At 35.7% G+C, this 21,803-nt stretch overlaps 1 protein-coding gene across 1 annotated transcript in view; it reads right to left on the bottom strand.

The window, feature by feature from the left end:
- LRRC7 (leucine rich repeat containing 7) overlaps positions 1-21,803 on the bottom strand; it is a 602,937-nt gene that overhangs the window by 90,079 nt on the left and 491,055 nt on the right. The window contains exons 18-22 of the mRNA XM_086390542.1: positions 16,888-17,088; positions 10,965-11,076; positions 10,574-10,754; positions 7,239-8,919; positions 3,244-3,384 (exon numbers count right to left, since the gene is read on the bottom strand). Coding sequence (XP_086246668.1) covers positions 3,244-3,384; positions 7,239-8,919; positions 10,574-10,754; positions 10,965-11,076; positions 16,888-17,088 — 2,316 coding nt within the window. The remainder of the gene's footprint in view (positions 1-3,243; positions 3,385-7,238; positions 8,920-10,573; positions 10,755-10,964; positions 11,077-16,887; positions 17,089-21,803) is intronic.

Raw genomic sequence — 21,803 nt, 5'->3', positions numbered from 1 at the left:
GAACTGAGAACTTCTAGATGTTCCAGTAGGATCTAGAAAAGGCAGAGGAACCAGGGATCATATTGCCAACATCCATTGGAACACAGAAAAAGCAAGGGGATTCCAGAAAAACATCTGCTTCATTGACTACACTAAAGCCTTTGACTGTGTGGATTACAACAAACTGTGGGAAATTCTTAAAGAGTTGGGAATACCAGACCACCTTACCTGACTTCTGAGAAACCTGTATGCAGATCAAGAAGCAATAGTTAGAACTGGACATGAGCAATGGACTGGTGCCAAATTGGGAAAGAGTACATTAAGGCTGTATATTGTCACCTGGCTTATTCAACTTATATGCAAAGTACATCATGTGAAATGCTGGGCTAGATGAAGCACAAGCTGGAATCAAGACTGCTGCAAGAAATATCAATAATGTCAAATATGCAGATGACACCACTATAATGGCAGAAAGCTAAGAGGAACCAAAGAGTCTCTTGATGAAAGTGAAAGAGGAGAGTGAAAAGCTGGCTTAAAACTCAACATTCTAAAATCTAAGATCATGGTATCTAGTCCCATCACTTCATGGCTAATAGATGGGGAAACAATGGAAACAGTGACAGACTTTATTTTATTGGGCTCCAAAATCACTGAGGACAGTGACTGCAGCCATGAAAGTAAAAGATGTTTTTCCTTGGAGGAAAAGCTATGATGAACCTAGACAGCATATTAAAAAGAAGAGACATCATGTTGCTGACAAAAGTCCGTATAATCAAAGCTATTGTTTTTCCAATGTGACAGTTGGACCATAAAGAATGCTGAGTGCTGAAGAATTGATGCTTTTGGACTGGAGAAGACTCTTGATAGTCGCTTGAACTGCAAGGAGATCAAACCACTCTATCCTAAAGGAAATCAACCCTGAATATTGATTGGAGGGACTGATGCTGAAACTGAAGCTCTAATACCTCAGCCACCTGATACAAAGAGCCAATTCATTTGAAAAGAACCTGGTGCTGGGAAAGATTGAAGGCAGGAGGAGAAGGGAATGACAGAGGATGAGATGGTTGGATGGCATCACTGATTCTATAGACATGAGTTTGAACAAACTCTGGGAGATGGTGAAGGACAGGGAGGCCTGGTGTGCTGCAGTCCATGGGTTTGCAAAGAGTCAGATACAACTGAGCAACTGAACAACAAGAATAGTTAATGAATCCATTCTATAGGGTACCCCAAACAACATCATAAAATTAATACAGCAGCAAAGAGCTATTTAATTTATATCTGGAGAATAATGTACACAATGAGAAACAGTGCTTCAAGTATATTACCATTTTTCAGGCACTGAAATGAAAGTCACTCAGTCACGTCCGACTCTTTGTGACCCTATGGACTATACAGTCTGTGGAATTCTCCAGGCCAGAATACCAGAGTGGGTAGTCTTGCTCTTCTCCAGGGGATCTTTCCCAATCCAGGGATCAAACTCAAGTCTCCCGCATTGCTGGCAGATTCTTTGCCAGCTGAGCCACAAGGGAAGCCCTTTCAGGCACTGAATATGTGTATATTATTCTATAGACTGACAAGAAAACAGGGCAATAAAACTAAGTAAAATTAGGGGCTGTCCATACAATAATTTCAAGGAGTTCAAGCAATAGCTTCTTTCATACCAAGACCTTCTAATCTGCTCTTTGCATTCTGAAATTCTATCATTGTGACTTAAGGGTTTGATTTCTATTTAATTGACAAGCCCTCCAGGAAAGTTGTCTGTTTAAGTTGGTGATAGCTCATCTGTTCCTTAGTGCAAATGAGTTTCAAGGCTCTCATGAACATTGGTTTATTTTTAGGGCAGAGTATGAGCCCTGAGCATCTAAGAAGACATTAAGAACAGGCTCCATTAAAGGAGAGACTCCAGGGAAAAGGGTCTTACTGATAGTAGTGTGCTGGAGCCAACAACACTCAGTCTCAATTTTGAGTTCAGTGACCTCAAGTTACCACTTTGAAATTTCTCAGAGAGTGAGTGTTCTGTCACTGACATAGGCACTGGCCACAGATCAGGCATTTTTCTTCCTGGAGAGGCTTTTGCATACAATACTGGCTCTGCAACAGGAGACTGAGGACAGAGAAAATAACTTACAGAAATTCTCAATTAAGTCAGTTTTTTTTTAAGTGATCATGGGTGATTAAAAAAAAAAAAAGCTATGAATAGAAATGTCTTGATGATTTTATTACTCTCCTCAGAGTAGGAAGCAAGGTATCCAGAGTTAGGGACTGTTATTAAGACTAATTTGACAATAAAATATGAGTTTGAGGTCTTATGACATTCATTTTGCTGGGAGGGTAGTTTGTTTCATATGTTCATTAATTAAGAGAAGAGGGTTTGGAGGCTCCCATCATTCTACTATCCTTACTTTGGCGTTTCTTTTTTTTTTTTTTTTAATAAAAACTTACTAGGTTAATGATTACATTAAAATATAGTCATAATGGCATAATTGTGCGAAAATGACTCATTAGTCTCCATTGAAATGCAATTAAGACAGATTGCATTAGTCAATTTAAACAGGTATAATGGACATTTTCTGTTTTGCCTGAATAAAACAAGCAGAAATGGTCCTTGGACAATGGAAATATTTTCTCTTATCATATACGCCTTTTCAAAGGAGTCTACGTTTTCATTTAAAACCATGTCAACTTGCTACTTTCCCATTAACCTAGGATGAGTAAAAATTTGCTAGTTAAGCCACAAATTTGTTTCCCCAAAAATGGGCTAATGAAGCTTTTAGAAGTGCTAATGACTTAATTGTCATTCTAACATAGGGCTCTAGGACTGTTCCAACTAAAATCCAATCATAATTTTTCTTTCTGTTCTCAGAATGCATCAGTAAGAGAGTATAGGACTGTCTCCAAAAAGTAAAAAAAAAATGTCAACATGTGTATATATACATATACACACACACGAAAGAAAGAAAAGCAGAGAATAAAAGAAAAAGAAAATGAATAATAAGAAAAATGAATCTTAAAGCAACACAAGAAGCCATGTACCTGCTCAATCCAAAAAGCAAAGCTGTTGAGTAGGAACCTGATAATCAGTCTAGCTGTCAATATTCATTGAGCAGCTAAGAGCATGGGCTCTACAGTATTTGCCCTTATGCTTTTTGGACTCCTGAGAGTCTGTAAGCAGGATTGTACATACAGCCTAAACACATTACGTGAACAAACAACATTAACTGGCTTTGGTATGCTGACACATGTAGGGCAGTCCATACTTACTTTCTGAAGAGGTAGTTCTTGTAGATCAAATTTAGACTTAGTCTGCAAGTTTAAAGTCATGCTTCTGCCTGCATGCATTGCTGAAATACCTCCATAGGGCAGCATGCCAAGGTTAACTGTGTTGTGTTTGTAAGCAGCATTCTGAGTAGAGGAAATAATCATGTGACAGGATGTGAACACATGCTCAACAAACTGCTTATTACATGAACATGTTTAAATTTATAACATTTAACTTTATGCAGGCAAACGGTAACTTTCTTTTTTAAACATGCACTTGATCAGACAGAAGCATACAGTAAACAGTGTTAGTTATGAACATAATGAGTACCATCCAAAACTACAGAAAACACAAAAAGCAAAGATAACATTCTGTTTTACATTTGTTGCTGTCTCATAGGCATAGAACCTATCTTTTATATATCATGATTGTAGTGACTCTGGACAAATGTTTATCAGTAGTGATCTATTAATTCAAAAATTTCAAACAGTGAGGTCTTAAATTTTGTCAGCTGCAAATCTCATGGTCTCTTTCACATTGTGAGATTAGCATACACAAAAGACAAATACTAGCTTCTAATTCTGCCTTAAAACTAATGCCCTGCGAAGTTAAAGTGAAAATCAGTTGTTTTATTTTTTTTTTTCTGTCTTACAGGCATAATTATGGCACTCAGAAAAAGAGCTGGTCAAAAAGTCATTCAATCTGACCAGTGGATGATTGAATTTATTAATTTAGTTAAACTACTCATTTTGTATGTGAATCCAAATATTCTCTTTTGTTGTTTCTTAAAAATTACATTTTAAACTGATGAAATTTCATAATGAAACTAAAGGAACTATGCTTGAATTATTAACGCTATTTATCTGATATACCTAAATATTTATAGAATATTCTAGTGATACCTGCACTGTGGCTACCCTTCAGTAAGTACATCTGAAGTTATTCCAAGTGGTTCAGTTTTTTCCTACAGAATTTAAAAATTTTTAAAAATTTAAAAAATTTTTCATTTAAAAATTAAGTCATTTTGCATATCTTGTCATCAGATGGTTTTCATCAGTATAATCTCTACTTCCCACCTATCATGAAAATACAATAACTGACAGCATTTGGCCCTTTTAATTAATTTTAAAAAATCTATAGAAGTTAGTACACTTTTTAAAACCAAATATTATTGAACATTAGCAGGAGACAGTTATTATTCTGACATTTATTATTGTATTATTTGCAAAGAAATGATTTTTAGGATCAGAATTTTGTCAACTGATGGTGTGCTGTCAACCAATCATATTTGTTATGGATCCCTGATTATTTCATTCAGAGAATTTTTTTCATTGTCACCATGCCAAAGTTGAGAAGGACATTGAACCTTTCAAGCTAGCACGTGAAGGATTCCTTAAGGTTTAAAATGACTTCGGGCTAGTGCTTTCTCAGCAGCTATGGAAGAGTAGCAGTCTTAGACATATGGGTTCATGTTTTACTATCTCTCAGTCAAGTGGGGTTCTGTAGTGGAAGCGTGAGCCTTGAGATCAAACCAAAGGAGAAAACAAACACCTTTAATCTATGGCAGTACTCAGAGCTGCCTCTCCAAGGTCAACACCAAGCAAGGTATTTAACCAACATTATGTAGAGCTGTTAAGCTTATCCAAGGTCCAAGATTCTAGGCGGTTCTCTTTTATAAGGAATGGACAAAGATCTCGTAGTTTCCAGTGTAACTGTTTGATTCCCAGAGTTCAAATCACTCAACTAAATTTTACTGGGAAGGAAGCAAGCTGTGCCTGGTGCAATCTCACTTTGGGCAGAATGTTAAATACCATAATACAGAACTATTTTTACAAAATAAGTCTGTGCTCCAGTACCCTGAATTTATGTTGTATGTAAGTTTTAAGTAAGATACAACCTGAATAACTCCGCAACTTGATTGAGAGAGGGAAGAAGTTACTCAGAGAAAGGAGTAAGAGCTTTCAGGATTTGATGGATTGAAGCAGTATTCTAAGGTAATTTACTTTCTTTGAATTAAATGAGAAGCTATTGAACATACATTGAAATTGCTCTGAAAAATGAAAGACAAACTGAGGAAATTATAAACAGACAGGGGATATGTTAAGACTATTTAAAAAGGGAGGCATTGTCACAACAAGGGAAAATACATACAAATTTACTTTTAGTTATCTGCATCTGGGATGGGCGGGGTCTCTAGAATTCTGCTGATCTAAATCCCCCTTCTTCAGCCCTATTTTCCTCCCTCTGAATTCCTGCTCCAACTAGGGGAGACGCCTACTTTTCAGCAGCTCTGATCAAGGGAAATGAAACATTTATCTGGGAAACTAGTAAATAAATGATAGTACCAAATGCTTAAAATTTTGTCTTTTTTTTCATTGTTTTCATTCACTCCTTTGTTGCCTCAATTTACTAGTCATTGTATATATGCTCCAAAAAGCTTCTGATAACCTTTCTCGGCTAGTTCATCTTACCCTGTTATGTATGGTCGTGTCTACACAAGGCCAGAGTTCCCAAACTGTACTCTTTTATTTGGCCCCAAATATTTTCGCCCTCCAAGTTATCTGTCTACATGGAGGGTAAAACTTGAAGTAAGGCATGGTGACAACCGACCAGGTGTCTCCCACCGACACCCAGTCATGAAGCTTTGATGAGGCTCCCTTCAATGGGACTGAGCACACCTATTTGAAACAGACATTCTGATGAAATATTTTGCAAGGCAGAACCAGTTTTCACATTGAGAAACTAACACCCACACCCACATTTATTAGTTCACTCTTTTCCTATTAATAATTGTTTTTCTTGTCATGTAGACACGACCTACAAACAATATAATTATTTTAAAAGAGTACACCTGAAAACATAAAATTCACCATTAAGAAAATATATAATAAATGCAATGACCTATGCTTTTAATAGTTTTAACTAAAACTACTGAGTGAAACATTCTAATGGTATATTATTACCCAGATCCCCAATTTACACTGAGCATTGAAACCTAGAAAATCAGAACAAAAGCCCTATTTTCACAAACTAGAGTTTTAAGATTCTAAGGTCAATGCAGAGTACACAGAGCCCTCTACACCAAAGCTACAAAGTACACTCAGTGGTGACGGTCAATTGATCATAGTTCTAGAAAATGAAATACCAGATTTCTCTTAGAGAGATATAAACAGCAACAAGAATATAATTCAGGCCTTATAGAATTTTTTTTTACTCTCTTCGATTACTATGCATTCTATGATTTATTGTGATTCAATTTTAACTGAATTGGGGTTATTTTCCTCTTTTTTGCTGCAATATACACACACTAATTTGTATGTTTATAGTCTTCATAAAGACATCATCTATTTTTGTTGTCTGTAGTATGATGAGAATTTAAACATTTCTTTCTATATGAAAACCAACATTCTAAATGGCAGGACTTTCATTAAACAAAGTAATGTGTGGGAGGGCATTCAATCTCTGCTTATTTTATTTTTCTGTTTCTTGCTGGGAAGATTATTGCTCATTAGAAGTAACAACTTTAGGAGTCCCATAGCAGTAACTATATGTGGATTTTATAAACAAATTAGGTCTGACTTCAGTATATGTGAGTCTGTGCAGAAAGGAGCAGAATACTCACTTTTTATAGATTCAATAAAAATAATTTTCTCTAGGTCACTAGAGAACAGTTTCATGTCCTAGGAGAGGCATTTTGCCTTCGTGGCTAGAAAGCAATTGAAGCACCATCTCATATAATAGAGTTGAATTCTTTCTCACTAACCACTTTTAGGATAGTTTTGATAAATAATTGACCTACAAGTTATGAACTCTCGAAGAGCATTAAATAGTATCCACGAAAAACTATTATGATCAATTTCCCCACATATAAAGATAAATAAAATGCTCATCATCTATTCATTCATGTAGTTCATGCTTCACTACATGTGCTCAGAAATGCCAATAAAGTAAAACTAAAGGCAGGAGGGATATTCTTACAGAGAAATGCCAAACATACCCTGTCTAACCTTCTAGCTTCTATATGTCTAAGCAGCTGTTGTCTCCAGTCTGCAGGCATTTTACCACAGCTCTCCTCTCCCTTGACAGGAGTGGGCCTCGTCTTTATATCACTGTTATCTGATGGCTTGTCACCATAGTTACCCAAGTTATAGTCAGATGGTATTTTTTCCAAAAGAGCTGCCATAGTAGGCCTAGCTGAAACTGGCCTGGTTTGGGAGGCACCGTAACTCTCTGTACTGTAGCTTCTTGCAGACAATGGCCTCCTTTGGGTAAGGTTTTTAACTGGAAAACTTCCCGCCTGAGCTTTCACTTCTTGATATGAAGGGTGTTCATCTTCATACCTGCCATTCCTTTTCAGGAACTGGGACTCAGTCACTGAAACGCTGCTTTGGCGATCCAGACCACCCCTATATGGAGGTCGGCCATACCTATCACTTGGAGTTAGCTCATGAGGTTCACTGACCCTTCTAAACATGGCCATTTCTGTAGAGCTCGCCAGGGAGTCAGCTCTTCTCAAGAAGCCTGCCCTGGCGCCTTGACTTGCAAACTGGGCGTTGACCACAGCATCTTCATTAACAGATGGCTGAGAAAATGAAAACATTTGCTCCACTGGTGGGTATCCTCGGTAAGCTCGAGGACTAACCAAATCCTTGGCGATGTTTTTCCCGGGTTGTTGCACATACTCAGAATTGTGTTGAAAAGGGGGTGGTATCCTCTTTTCCGCTTTAACTTCCACCGCTCCTTGGGGATTGAAGCTTTGGTCAAACTGATAGACTTTTTTGGTCATGGATGCTTTCTGTTGTTGAGGCCCTTTACTGCTTCCGTAGGTGAGCATCTCATCATCCAGCATTGGGACTGACTGGCTTCGAGACATACTGGACATACCGTGCTCTGGTCCCAACATTTTGTCAGGGCGTTCATGACTTCCTAAGTGATCACTCCCAGTGGCATAGTTTTCTAATGGTATATTATAAACCTTGTATGTACCAATGTCAATCTCATCAATACTCTGTGACTTTTTGAATTTATTGGACTTGATATCTTTCATTAGTGGGGAAAGCCTCTCTGTGCTTTTGCTAATCGAAATAACACCTTTAGAAGAGTCTGGGCGGCAGTGGATTTGAGAAAAGACATTACTGAGACTCCTGTTGGGATTAGAATCGTGATACTCCCATGGTACTCCTGGAGAAAAAGGACTAGGTATTTCAGTAGATTCTTTTATATGTTCTTTCCTTTCAGGCAATGGGCTGGTGGTAGGGGTTGTCTCTAATTTGGAAGGGAAAGCAGTCCTGTCTTCAAAAGGACTAGGGGTTCTGGTCCAATTCTGCCAAGGATTGGAAGGAGGCACTTCTGTTTCTGGTGTGTGTCTGTGTGTAGACTGCTCAAGTTCCAGGGGAACACCAACAATCCTATCCTGCCTAATCAAAGGCCTGCGTCCATGAGAAGATGTGCTTCTAGCTTTCGAACTCAGGAGGGGATTATTGTTGGCATTCTCGCCTGTGGTCTCCTCGGCAACGAACCCCGTGTTATCATAATGGGAGCCATCGGTCCAGTTGTCTGTGAATGCGTCACTTATTGGCAGCCGGTCAGGACGCTGTGGTAGGTTCCCTGTGGGGACAGCCTCCCGCTGGCTGAGTAATGGCTTTGCATCAAGAGGCTGTGGGAAAGACTGTGCAATCCTGTGAACACAATGGGAAGAAGAAACATGAAAATGAGGAAGAACGAGTCTTTGCCAGAAAGAGAACAAGCAGGCAAGAATACCAGCATCCTTTGTTCAACTGATCATTCAGCCACACTTCACATGTGATTAAGAATAGCATTATTATTTCATGTCCAAAAAATTCACCCCTTTACCCTGATCTAACTTTTAATTCTTCTCAGTTACCACCTTCCAGTACATATAGTTTACTTACCTATTGTATTTATTGCACATTGCCTTGTGTCCTCTGCAGGATGTAAACTCATGAGGGCAGAGGTTTTTTTCCTCTTCGTGCCTAACATAGTGCTTGGCACATAGTAGGTACTTTAAGTACATATTTGTCAGATGAAGGAATGAATGAATAAACGAGTGAATGAAGAAATACAGAGAGTTTCAGTAATGGTCCTGAAACCTGTCTGATAATTAGAACTATCTGATTCTTGGCCTCCATCTCTGGAATTTCTGATTCAGTACACTTCCAAACTATTGGTTGAGGGTACCTTTCTTATCAATTTCTGGTATATCCAAAAATTCAATGTCTTCAAATAATATATTTGAGGGGCAGGTACTGGAAGATATTAAATCCTTTGTACAGTGAATGCATTCCATCTTTTTCTAGAAGGTAAATTAAATTATGAATTTTGGTCATTGGTATGTTTATTCCAGTGACCACAGTATCTTTAGATGATGCCCATTTTTCTAAATTTATTTTAAACCATTTGCATACTAATCATATCAAATTACGTATCTTTTATTACAGCCTTTTAAGTGCTTTCACTAACTGAAAAAAAAAAAGAAGTACATTTAGAAGGCATTTTCCAAAAGTACCTAAATCAGTCTCAACTTGTATGACAAATAATAAATTTATAAATGGAGTTAAATTTTTATCATGGGCATCAAGAGTAGAAATAGTCATTCATTAATTACCAAAGAATATATTGCAAATGGTACTGATATTATCAGTAAAATCTGCGTGGAAGTCACTGATTATCTATGTTATATGACAATTTTTATTTTCTATTTGTAGTGTGAAATATAGCAACAAGCTATAAAACAAAGGAATCAGAACTGGGAAAATGCTACTTCTCTGAGTCACTTTATTGCCCTCTATGGCTTTTGATCTTAAAATATCTGTAAAAATGAAAGTAATATAGAGTAGAAGGCATTTTGGAAAGATTTAATACTTTTACTTACATTCTAACTTTCCCACGTGGTGATAAAATGATGATGATGAAGAGGCTGATGAAAAATGTATTGAGTATTCACTTTGTACTTGGCACTTAGTGCTTTCCATGCATTTTACTCTAGTTTTTAACACCATTTTGGATGGTGAATGCCCAAATGTGTCACAATTATGTAATGATGCAAACACTACTTTTGATTAATTATTTTTGGTTCTATCCTCTTAATCTGCTAATCTCTTACCATCTCTCCCGTAAACAATGGTTTTGCTTCACAAAATGGATTCATCCACTCTTGGAAATCCCAGCGGGACTACATTTGCTTACCTGCCCCTTAGGTCTTCTATGCCACTCATGTGCTGAACACAATTCCCAAATTAGGAAGATTCCATTTTTTAAAAAGTTGCTGAAAATAAGCATTTGGGGACAGAAAAGAGGGAATTCTAAACACACCTGTTACCCCACAAAGAATTATGTACTGCATCTTTAGCTGTTGTCTGCAAGGACCCCACTTTAACCCGGGTGTTAGAGGATCCTGAGGAAGCCTGGGAAGGTGAGTAGTCTGAGTAAGTGCCTGAGGAAACACTGTTATTCAGACAGTGAGTTTTGTCAACTTCAGACTCATCAGTTGATTCTGAAATGTAAAGGGAAAAATATTATAATGCTATGAACATTGACAAGTATAAACAGAACAGCAAGTATGAAAAATAGCATACCAATGAATGTTAGAAATACATATTTATAAAATATTTCTATAGACTATGGTGTATCATAATTTACAACTGGTGATTCATCATGCACATGCATTTGTGGCATATTTTCCACATCAGGTTCACGATGTTACCTTTTTTGTCCTTCCCTAGCAGAACAAGTTTGGGTGGGTACAGAGGGGTCTCAGCTAATGAAGGGTGAAGTTCCCCAATCCTCATTTCATTAGCTGGATGAACAAAAGAATCCTGAGAGATATAATAATACAGGACAAGGAAAGTAAACATTTTAATACTGGTTAACCAAGAAGGCAATATCTTTATTTGGCTCAGATATAATGGGACTCTAGAATCTAGTTCACTGTGGCACGCTAGGAGAAGTGAATCATATGTACCTCTGAGGTAAGCACTACCATGTTTTGTTTTTCTAATTTAAATGAGTCCATTTATCCCTCAAACATTTTTTGAAAGCTATTTATATGTCTCACACTGTGCGAAGAACTGCAGAGTTTCCAAAGAAAGACAAAATGTCACCCATGCCCTGTGGGGATTTACAGTCTAGTTACAGAGTTAGATGTAACTCATAAAACAGGATTGAATTATGATAAGTAATATATAAGTAATATTATATATAATATATAAGATAGAAGCATGTAAGAGTTCTAAGGGGTAAACTCTTTTAGAGTTCTAAGCGGAAAGTATACACTGACAAACTAGATTTTTTTTGGATTATTAACAAAGTTAATGCACAATTGGGCCTATTTTAACCACCAATCTCTCAATGCCTACTGTTTTCCAAGTGATCATCTCAGTTTCTTCGGTTATGTCATGCCTTCTTCCTAAGATTTCTGGTTTTCTCATGATCAATCTAGCCTGCTAAATCTTCACTCTAAATCCACTCACTGAGTGTAATGAACAACACTGGTATAAGAATATAACTTTATGACAAATAATCATTAAAAAAACCAATGGATTTTATACTTCTGTAGCAAATTTGGAAAACTCAGCAGTGGCCACAGGACTGGAAAAGGTCAGTTTTCATTCCAATCCAAAAGAAAGGCAATGCCAAAGAATGTTCAAACTACCACACAATTGCATTCATCTCACATGCTAGCAAAGTAAAGCTCAAAATTCCCCAAGCCAGGATTCAACAATAAATGAACCATGAACTTCCAGATGTTCAAGCTGGATTTAGAAAAGGCAGAGGAACCAGAGATCAAATTGGCAACATCCATTGGATCATTCAAAAAGCAAGAGAGTTCCAGAAAAACATCTACTTCTGCTTTATTGACTATGCCTAGAGCATTTGACTGTGTGGATCACAATAAACTGTGGAAAATTCTGCAAGAGATGGGAATACCAGACCACCTGACCTGCCTCCTGAGAAATCTATGCAGGTCAGGAAGCAACAGTTAGAACTGGACATGGAACAACAGACTGGTTCCAAACATGGAAAGGAGTACGTTAGGGCTGCATATTTGTCACTCTACTTATTCAGCTTATATGCAGAGTACAGCATGAGAAATGCTGGGCTGGATGAAGCACAAGCTGGAATCAAGATTGCTGGGAGAAATATCAATAATCTCAGATATGAAGATGACACCACCCTTATGGCAGAAAGTGAAGAAGAACTAAAGAGCCTCTTGATTAAAGTGAAAGATGAGACTGAAAAAGTTGGCTTAAAACTCAACATTCAAAAAACTAAGATCATGGCATCCAGTCCCATGAGTTCATGGCAAATAGATAGGAAAACAATGGGAACAGTGAGAGATTTTATTTTTGGGGGCTCCAAAATCACTGCAGATGGTGACTGCAGCCATGAAATTAAAAGACACTTACTCTTTGGAAGAAAAGCTATGACCAACCTAGATAGCATATTAAAAAGCAGAGACATTACTTTGCTGACAAAGGTCTGTCTAGTCAAGTGTATGGTTTTTCCTGTAGTCATGTATAGATGTGAGAGCTGGACTATAAAGAAAGCTGAGCGCCAAAGAATGGATGCTTTTCAACTGTGGTGTTGGAGAAGACTCTTGAGAGTCCCTTGGACTGCAAGGAGATCCAACCAGTCCATCGAAAGGAGATCAGTCCTGAAGACTCATTGGAAAGACTGATGTTGAAGCTGAAATGTCAATACTTTGGCCACCTGATGCGAAGTGCTGACTCACTGGAAAAGACCCTGATGCTGGCAAAGATTGAAGGCAGGAGGAGAAAGGGATGACAGAGGATGAGATGGCTGGATGGCATCACTGACTTGATGGACATGAGTTTGAGTAAACTCTGGGAGTTGCTGATGGATGAGGAAGCCTGTCCATGGGGTTGCAAAGAGTCAGAAATGACTGAGCAATGGAAATGAACTGAATTCAATTTATTATTCTCAATTAACTAGGTAGCAGGAGAACATTAAGAAATGCAAAAATACTAAATTTTCATTTTTATAGGTATGAAAGTGGCTTGTTTATTCTCATGAGTAAGTAGTGATATTAATTTATGCACAATAGTTCTCTTTATGTCTACTACCCTAGGTAGCTCTCAATTTCAAAATTCGATTGTATATTCTTTGATAAATAGTCTTTGTGAATTGGGTATTTGTTGCTTGCTGTGATCAAAAAATCAAGTGCCACCCAAAAATCAATGTGAAACAGAATTTAGAATTGTGGTATCCAATATAATTCCAAGGCTTGAGACAGTAAGTGGTGTCTAAAAGGTGCACACATTTCATTAGTAAGTAGTTTTGGTTATTTAAGAGTGAAATAAAACTATTATTTTTTCTTTCAGTTTATGTGTGTTTTCAGTCACTAAGTCATGTCTGACTCTTTGCGATCCCATGGACTACATACAACACGCCAGGCTTGCCTGTCCTTCACTATCTCTCAGAGTTTGCTCAAACTCACATCCATTGAGTTGGTTTTGTGTACTGTTTCTCAAATAACCACTAAATGGGGCATACATATTTACTAAGTTGTTCAGACCTAACAATAATAAATAGAACTGTTAGGTATTTCTTGGCTATAACAGTTTACTAACCACTGATACTTTTGAGCCTTTGAAATTTAAAGTCTCTTAGGCTTTGATTTTTATATATAAATAAAATCTGGCTCCTTAAAAACTGTTTCTAAGTCACCCAGTTTATGGTATTCTGTTTAGCAGTCCTAACAGACTAAGATGCTAGGGGGAAAACAAATGCAATCTTCACAAGGCATGTATAAAGGGAAATCAGGGCAGAGGAGAACCTTCATGTCTCTCTGACCTCTTTGTTCTTATGGCTTTCTTGGCCATAGTCTCAGTCTAGATTTAGGTTAAAACTATTGACATACGGTTGCAAATAGAAAGTGATCAATAATTATATTGATATATCTTTCCTTCTTTTTTCTCTGTTGCTTTTACCTTGTTTTTTCTTTCTGTTTTCTGATTCTGCCTACCTCTATTTGCCTTTTTCGTGGTTTTCCATATTTAACAACATGGATAAATATATCACGTAGTGTGTGATACCCTCTTCCACATTCTTGGCGGCTGCTGCTGCTGCTAAGTCACTTCAGTCGTGTCCAACTCTGTGCAACCCCATAGACGGCAGCCCACCAGGCTCCCCCGTCCCTGGGATTCTCAGAATGATCTAAATAATGATGATTAAAAAATTGCATACACAGGCAAAATTTAAAATAAAAATGCATAATATACACTGACCAGCTAGGCATTTGGTTATTTGTATTTATTATATCTGAAAGTAGAATAGATAGAGGGTGTGGGTGCTTAGTTGCTCACTTGTGTCTGGACTATAACCCAAGCAGGCTCCCCTGTCCATAGAATTCTCCAAGCAAGAGTACTGGAGTATGGCCCCTTAACTTGGGTGTGGTAATTTGAAAAGGGAGGATGATACAGAAAGCAACATCTTCTCATTCTAGGATGTCTAAAAATTGAGGAAAGATCTAGAATCTTGATTTCAGGAAAATGTTGATATCAATGAAATTTCAAGAGAAAAAGTCTTGTAGAATAAGAAGACTAAGAAAGAGTGGGGCAAATCACAGAAATAAATAGGAAGCTGAAAGCTGAGCTTCAGTCTTATTTAGCTTGTTTACTATAGCTAATTAGGAAGTTCAGATAGCCAATACCAAGTCACCGTAGTGTTTTTTAAGGAGGGCAGGATTAGACTTGTGTTTTGTAAAGATCATAAGCAAGGCAATGAGGGAGCTTGGGACAAAGTAAGCCAAGAAATCAACAGTTTTTACAGAAATGTAGGACAGAGTTCAAGACCTGAGGAGTATTAGGAGAATCACTCATGAAAATGTATAGGTGTTGGTGATTGTTTGGAAGGGGCATAGAGAAGGGAGAAAGAAGGAAAAAGAAATCAAAATGCCTCTCAGTTGTCTAGCTTGAGTGAACTGGTAGATAATGGTACCAGCTGAGGTCAAGACATACAGAGGAGAAGTAAGTCTGAAATGAAAACATTACCTTTTTTTTTTGGACTTATTAAGTTTGAAGTCCTTGTGGGACAATTTTAAGATTTTTTCTCTACTATCAGGTTATCATTAAATTCATGATCAAAGCTACCTTTTCCTTGCCTCACCTCTCCCATCCAGGCATAAAGCAATTTTAGGATCTATGTATTTTGGTGTAGTTATTCAGCTTATGGATTATCATTACCTTACAGTTATGTGATGACAGGAGAGCTAAATATAAAGTGTATGTGTACTTTTGTGTACCCACTGTTAATTTTCCTCCTTTTTATATTATTGCAGTATCTTAGAGATAAAAGTCTGCTGCTTCATTATAAAATATCTGTAATATTTTAGACATGAAAAAATACATTAATATGGCTCTTATAGGCAAAATAAAAAATGGTAAAAATGAATATTTACTAAGTGTTCTTTCCTAGATATCCAGCTATATATATTCCTCTTTTCTGGGGCAGGTTTGTATTGAGACTTCAACTGGCAGATGTACACACCATGCTTATTTTTGCTTACGCATTTTTTTTTTCTCTTTGCCTAGAATGCCTTCCTCTGTTTTTGACTTTAAAAGAGTCACCCACTCTTGAACATGGAATTCAACCTTAAACACTTCATGTAACTTTTAAAGTGACTGGCAATGATGGTGTATGTCTCCAGTTTCTTAGAGTACAATATACTCTTCATCACACAGCCAATCATGTTATCACACTTTATATAATATGTTCTCTAGTTGCTTCATCTGTCTTAAGTTTACCTGGTTAGTCTCTAAATTATTTGGGGACTATTAATACATTTTATATTTCTTTTCTTTCTCTCACAGTGTTTAGCCCAGTGCTAAATGTAGAGTTGGTGTTCAATCAGTGCAACAAACTGATGCTTTGAAATGCAGATTTGTAAAAGAGTTTTGTCAACCTAGATATTTAAGCAGCAGGTATAGGAATTTCTAGATATACTCATATCAGTTATGTTTCTAATGAAGATAAAAAGATGATAATAAAATTAATTGAAGAGTAGATGAGATAGTACAGAGGTGGCATAAATGTAGTTGAATTCTTTTCAGACCACACAAATTGATAAGGATGAATATCTAATTCATTCTAAAATATAGGAATTAAGCTTCATATTAGATTCCATAAAGCTAAATTTCAAAGCTATTGCCCCTTTTTTGCTGCTTATAGTAGTGTTTTCTATAAAGGGTGAAACCCAAACACAAAAATATTTTTAAAAATTGGCCCTTAATCTGATCAAGAATTTTACTAAGATCTGCAGAATAATAATAAAAACTTCATTCATACTTTTCTAATGACTCATACAATAAAAGTTAGGGATAGTCAAAGGAATATCATGAAAATGATTTAACTTATTGATCAGGACTAGCCAGGTGAGTAAACTATTCCTTCTGTGTACTGGAACTTTCAAAGCTGTATTAACGGTTTAAGACCATGAAGGTGTCATTTATTAAATGCAACCCTCAGAGTTAAAAAGAGTAGACAGATTTATTTATATATTAGGAAAAAATGCACTTAATGAAGATCTGCCCAGTTTAAAAAAAATGTCATTTAGTAATTTCAAAAAATCCAAACCACACTGGCAATTACCAATAACCTTGAAATACCTCCACTGTAATCTCCTTTGGGGCTACAGGCCACTTGTGTTCATATTTTTCTTTCACAGTTTGCTCCGTGTTAGCAGTTGGATTTGAATTTTCAACACGCACTCCATGGCTTGGTTTACCCACCAGATTTTGAACAGATTTTACCATATTCTTTAAATCCTCTGGATAAGGAGTTGGATATCGTTTTAGGTTTATTTCAACCTAGAAGTTTATAAAAAGAAATTTAACATAAAAATACCTTCAGCAAGCATGTTCACAAAACTACTCCATTTTATGCACAGTAGTATAATCAAATGCAATATAGTGAGTGTTGAGCTGGCTGAAAAACCGTGCTATAGAGTAGAAGACAGTGTTCTTTACACATTCTGCCTCCTAGGACTTCTCCCCACCCCTGGTCACCCTTCTAGATTAAAAACAATTTTTGGATATTACCTTGTTTAGACCTACTCTATAAATGGTTGAAATAGCAGTAGGTCAAACACTTAAGTGATTGGTAATCTCTGAAAAATTTAATCAAGTTACTATCAGCTGTATTTATACTTTAGAGGCTATTCTCTGCACTATCTTAATTATTTATAAATAACTATTTTGATATTAGAAATATCTTTGAAATATCAATGCAGGTGATGCAATGAGACTCTAAAAGATTTACAAGTAGATTTATCACTTATTGAAAAAAATGGGGAGTTGACAGTATCTATTAATATCATCAAATATGTTTCAGCTCTATGTTAATCAGCATGTTACATCAAAAGATAGGTAGCTAATTCTTGTTAATAACTTGCTGCTGCTGCTAAGTCGCTTCAGTTGTGTCCAACTCTGTGTGACCTCATAGACGGCAGCCAACCAGGCTCCCCTGTCCCTGGGATTCTCCAGGCAAGAACACTGGAGTGGGTTGCCGTTTCCTTCTCCAATGCATGAAAGTGAAAAGTGAAAGTGAAGTGGCTCAGTCGTGTCCAACTCTTCAAGACCCCGTGGACTGCAGCCTACCAGGCTCCTCCATCCATGAGATTTTCCAAGCAAGAGTACTGGAGTGGGGTGCCATTGCCTTCTCTGTTAATAACTTAAAGAAACACCTTTAGAGAGGTTTTTACCCCAAGAAAGTAAGATACATTATAGGTTACATCTTACAATAAAGAGAAAAAAAAATTGGGAACTTTGTCTAAGATATTCTAGGTAAATATGTAAATTTTGGCTGCTTTTTATTGAGAGATTTATTTCCATTCTTGAATTCATTTTTGGCATATGAATCTCACTTTAGGGAATATATGTATATTAATTATTATTATTCACATTTAATTTAGAGAGAGAAAATATGAGACATTACATATAGAATATTCCACCGCCAGAGTGCTTAAAACACATTTAAAATGGCACAGATATAAATTATCCAGGCTGATTAAAATGGAGTAGGAGGAAAAATAGGGGCATATTTACTTGGCTTGGTTTATTCTAATAGCCATGTCTTTTTGTATCTGAGTAGAATCAACTTTACAAAATGGAATGACTTATGTGACTGTGGTGAGTATGTGTTGTGGAAAATGTGTGTGAGGGAGGTTTAAAAGCAGGCAAGAACCAACTTTACAAAATGGAATGATTTATGTGACTGTGGTGAGTATGTGTTATTAAAAATATGTGTGAGGGTGGTTTAGAAGTGGGCAGAGATGGAAGAGAAGCTGAAAGAGGAAGAAGAGAGGGAATGAGAGATTAAAAGAGAAAAAGGGTGGGGCACACACATCCCCCCATACCTATGTAACGCATGGAATGTGAGAAACTGTGATAGTGGTATAGATCTGCGGGTTATAGATATGAATTCAAACACTTTTGCTCATCTGCAGTTTAGCAAATCCACCAACTTTGTTACTCTAGTATATTTTCCTGTGGCTCACTATCCATATCAAATACTGGGATTAGACATCATTGGATGATTTTTAACATTCGCTTCAGTACTAAAATTAATTTTTCCAATTAATGTTTAGAAAGCTTATAAAAAAACAGACAATTTTGTTAGTATAAATATCATTGAAATGTGATTTAATCCTTAATATGCTGAAACAAGGATGAAGTTAATAATATATAGAAATCTACAAAAATATAACCCATGAAAAAAATTAGACTTTACCAAAAAAAACGTATAGGTTGTTAGAGTGTAATATAAGTATTTCTCAGGGTACTTTATAATGCATTCTTAAATAAACAAAAAGAATGATAGCCATGCTAGACAAAATCCATTGGGATGCATGCATTCTTGGATCTGCTGTTTAAATTGATATTAGAAATATTAATCACAAATTCAATCTGAGTTTTAAATTATATTATTGAACTTGTTTAAAAATACTTGATATCAGAGGACTAAAAGTCAAAAAACTACATTTATAAAATTTAAATTGTAAAATGATATGCCTAGTATACCAATTAAGAACACCTTTTAATTTTTAATAAGTGGCGGTATATGAATGAAAAGTAATTTTCAAATAGGGCATTAAATTAAAATTCTACACATCTTAAAATATCTTCAATGTAAAATTACATTTCTAAATTGAATCAAAGGCAAAAAATGGGATGGGACATGTTCTTTCTTAATTGAATTAAATACTTCATTGAATAATGTAATCTAATTTTTGAAGATGTTGTGTCTCTGCTGACACGATTAGATGACTGTTTTCTTATGGCCATGGTGCTGAAACTTTCTGGTTATTTTATAAGCAAGTTAATGTTATATTTGGTCACATCACTGAATATATTTGGGTACTTTATCTCTGTAAAAATATTTAAATGTGGAAATACAGTAGATTTGCCATGAAGCTAAAGAAGTTTAAGTTTTAGGGTATATCACCTTCATGGGCTCTTTCAAAGCCTTATAAGGGGCCCTACTTATGTATTTACATGGTTATTTTATATTCTTTTCCTTAAAGAGGCTCCTCTCCAAATTGTGGAAAATCATGAAATCTGGAATTGTTCCATCTATACAATAAGGTCCTTGCTTCCCATTTGCTAGTCTACCAGCAGAATTGACTGGAAGACCTAAATTTTACCCCCAACTAGCTATAAAGCCACAAATCTGACCAGTTTCTATTTGTGTAAAATAAGTAGATGCAATGATAATATTTAGAGTTAATTCATAACTCAAATAAGATAAGTGTGAAAGTTCTTTGAAAATATACAATTTCTATGCAGAGACTAGATACTATTTCTAATATCAGATTCTACTTAGGTATTTTTAAAATCTGGAGTCTTTTGGCAATTTAGATCTATTATATATATGTCTAACTGTAATATCTAACTGGATCTTTTTCAAGTTGTATGCACCAATATCATTTATTCAATATCTGCCATGTGCCAGGCACTATGCAAAGTGTTTTACATGGATACATAATTTATTATTAGTTATTATTTTATATAAATAATAAAACATTATTTACCAGATTTAAATATAAATAATAGTCATAATTAATAACAATTAAAATCTATAATAAATTACATTTCATAACCCATTGTAGTATTTGCTCCCATTTTACAGAAGGAAAACAGGGGTTGAGATGGTGTAATTTGAATGTTTTAGGTATCAATGCCCAGATTCAAGCTCAGGTTTTTGACTCCAAAGCTTATGCTTCACAAGTGTTACTTGACTCAGAGCTATTCTCTGGTATAGGTGCAGCACATATTGTACAATCTTGTGGAAGAAATAGTGTAAATCTAAAATGTGAATTTTATTGAATTAAGATAATGTCAATGTATAAAACATGAAGTTAATATATTAAAAATGAAAACAGTATTTTATAATTCTGTTATGTTGATAACCTCTCTAAAAGCATATTTTATACCCTTTTACAGATTGTTTTGCCTATTTTCCAACTCATGTGTGATGTGGTTCTGAAATGAATAAACATGATCATAAATACAATTATATTTATAGTTCAGTAAAGTTCAAATAAAAAAGTAGTTTCTTTATATTTATAAATATATAAGTTATAAATATTCCCTTATTCTAATATGGGACATATGTAATAGGTGGTAAAAATTTGTCAGTTATGTTCTTAATAAAATATTGTCTTTATCACTCACCATAAAGTATTTGCTCATTTTACATATACATTTTATTAAAATGCAAGATTTTTACTGACATGTTATTTTATCTTAATTTTGAAAAATAGAAGTGTTTCACAACATTCTGTATATCTTAGACCTTAAGAAAAGTGCAGTAAATGCAAATAGTAGCTGCAAGATGTTGGAGACTCCCAAAGATTTGGCAATTGAAGAATTAATGTTAACAGTAAGGGATTTAGAAATGATATCATGAATTCACATAGAGGTATGCTTTTCTTATGTAATGATTAAAATATAATTTGATTTGACTGTAAATTCCAGTAAGAGAAATAATAGTTAATGCTTTGGTTGTTAGTTCTTTTAAATATCTTATTCTAGGAATTAATTGGAACATTTTATAGAAAGGAAACCTATAGTAGTTTCAGTTAGGATTCTCAGCTTGCCTTATATTGTAGAAAGAATATAAGCCACAGAATAAGAATCTAGTCCACTATATGTGGGTGATAAAGTTTATAAAAAATAGTGCTCTTCTACATCCCATTAAGATTTTCTTTTTCATTAAACTCTTAAACACCCCACCTACTGAGATAAGGAAGTCCTATTTGCCAGAATTCCCAGGCCAATCTTCTCTTACAGGAATTCTCATTATCTGTGCCTTCAAATTAAAGGGAAATTGATGCTTTTCAATAGATGTCCATCTTTGTGCTCCAAATCCACTCTCAGCAAATTTCAATTGCAATCTCATGCTGTTTTAAGAATCTAGCTTTAGTTATTCAGTCTCTCCTAGAATTGATATTACAGAAAAATGTGTGTATGTCTGGGGACAATTTAGATTGCATCAGTAGTGTCATCAACATTCTGCCCAACTA

The sequence above is a fragment of the Bos grunniens genome, chromosome 3, assembly GCF_055505025.1.
Source record: "Bos grunniens cultivar Pamir isolate PY7600 chromosome 3, Bosgru_T2T1.0, whole genome shotgun sequence".
Lineage (NCBI taxonomy): Eukaryota > Metazoa > Chordata > Mammalia > Artiodactyla > Bovidae > Bos > Bos grunniens.
This window is presented reverse-complemented; position numbering and strand designations above follow the sequence as displayed.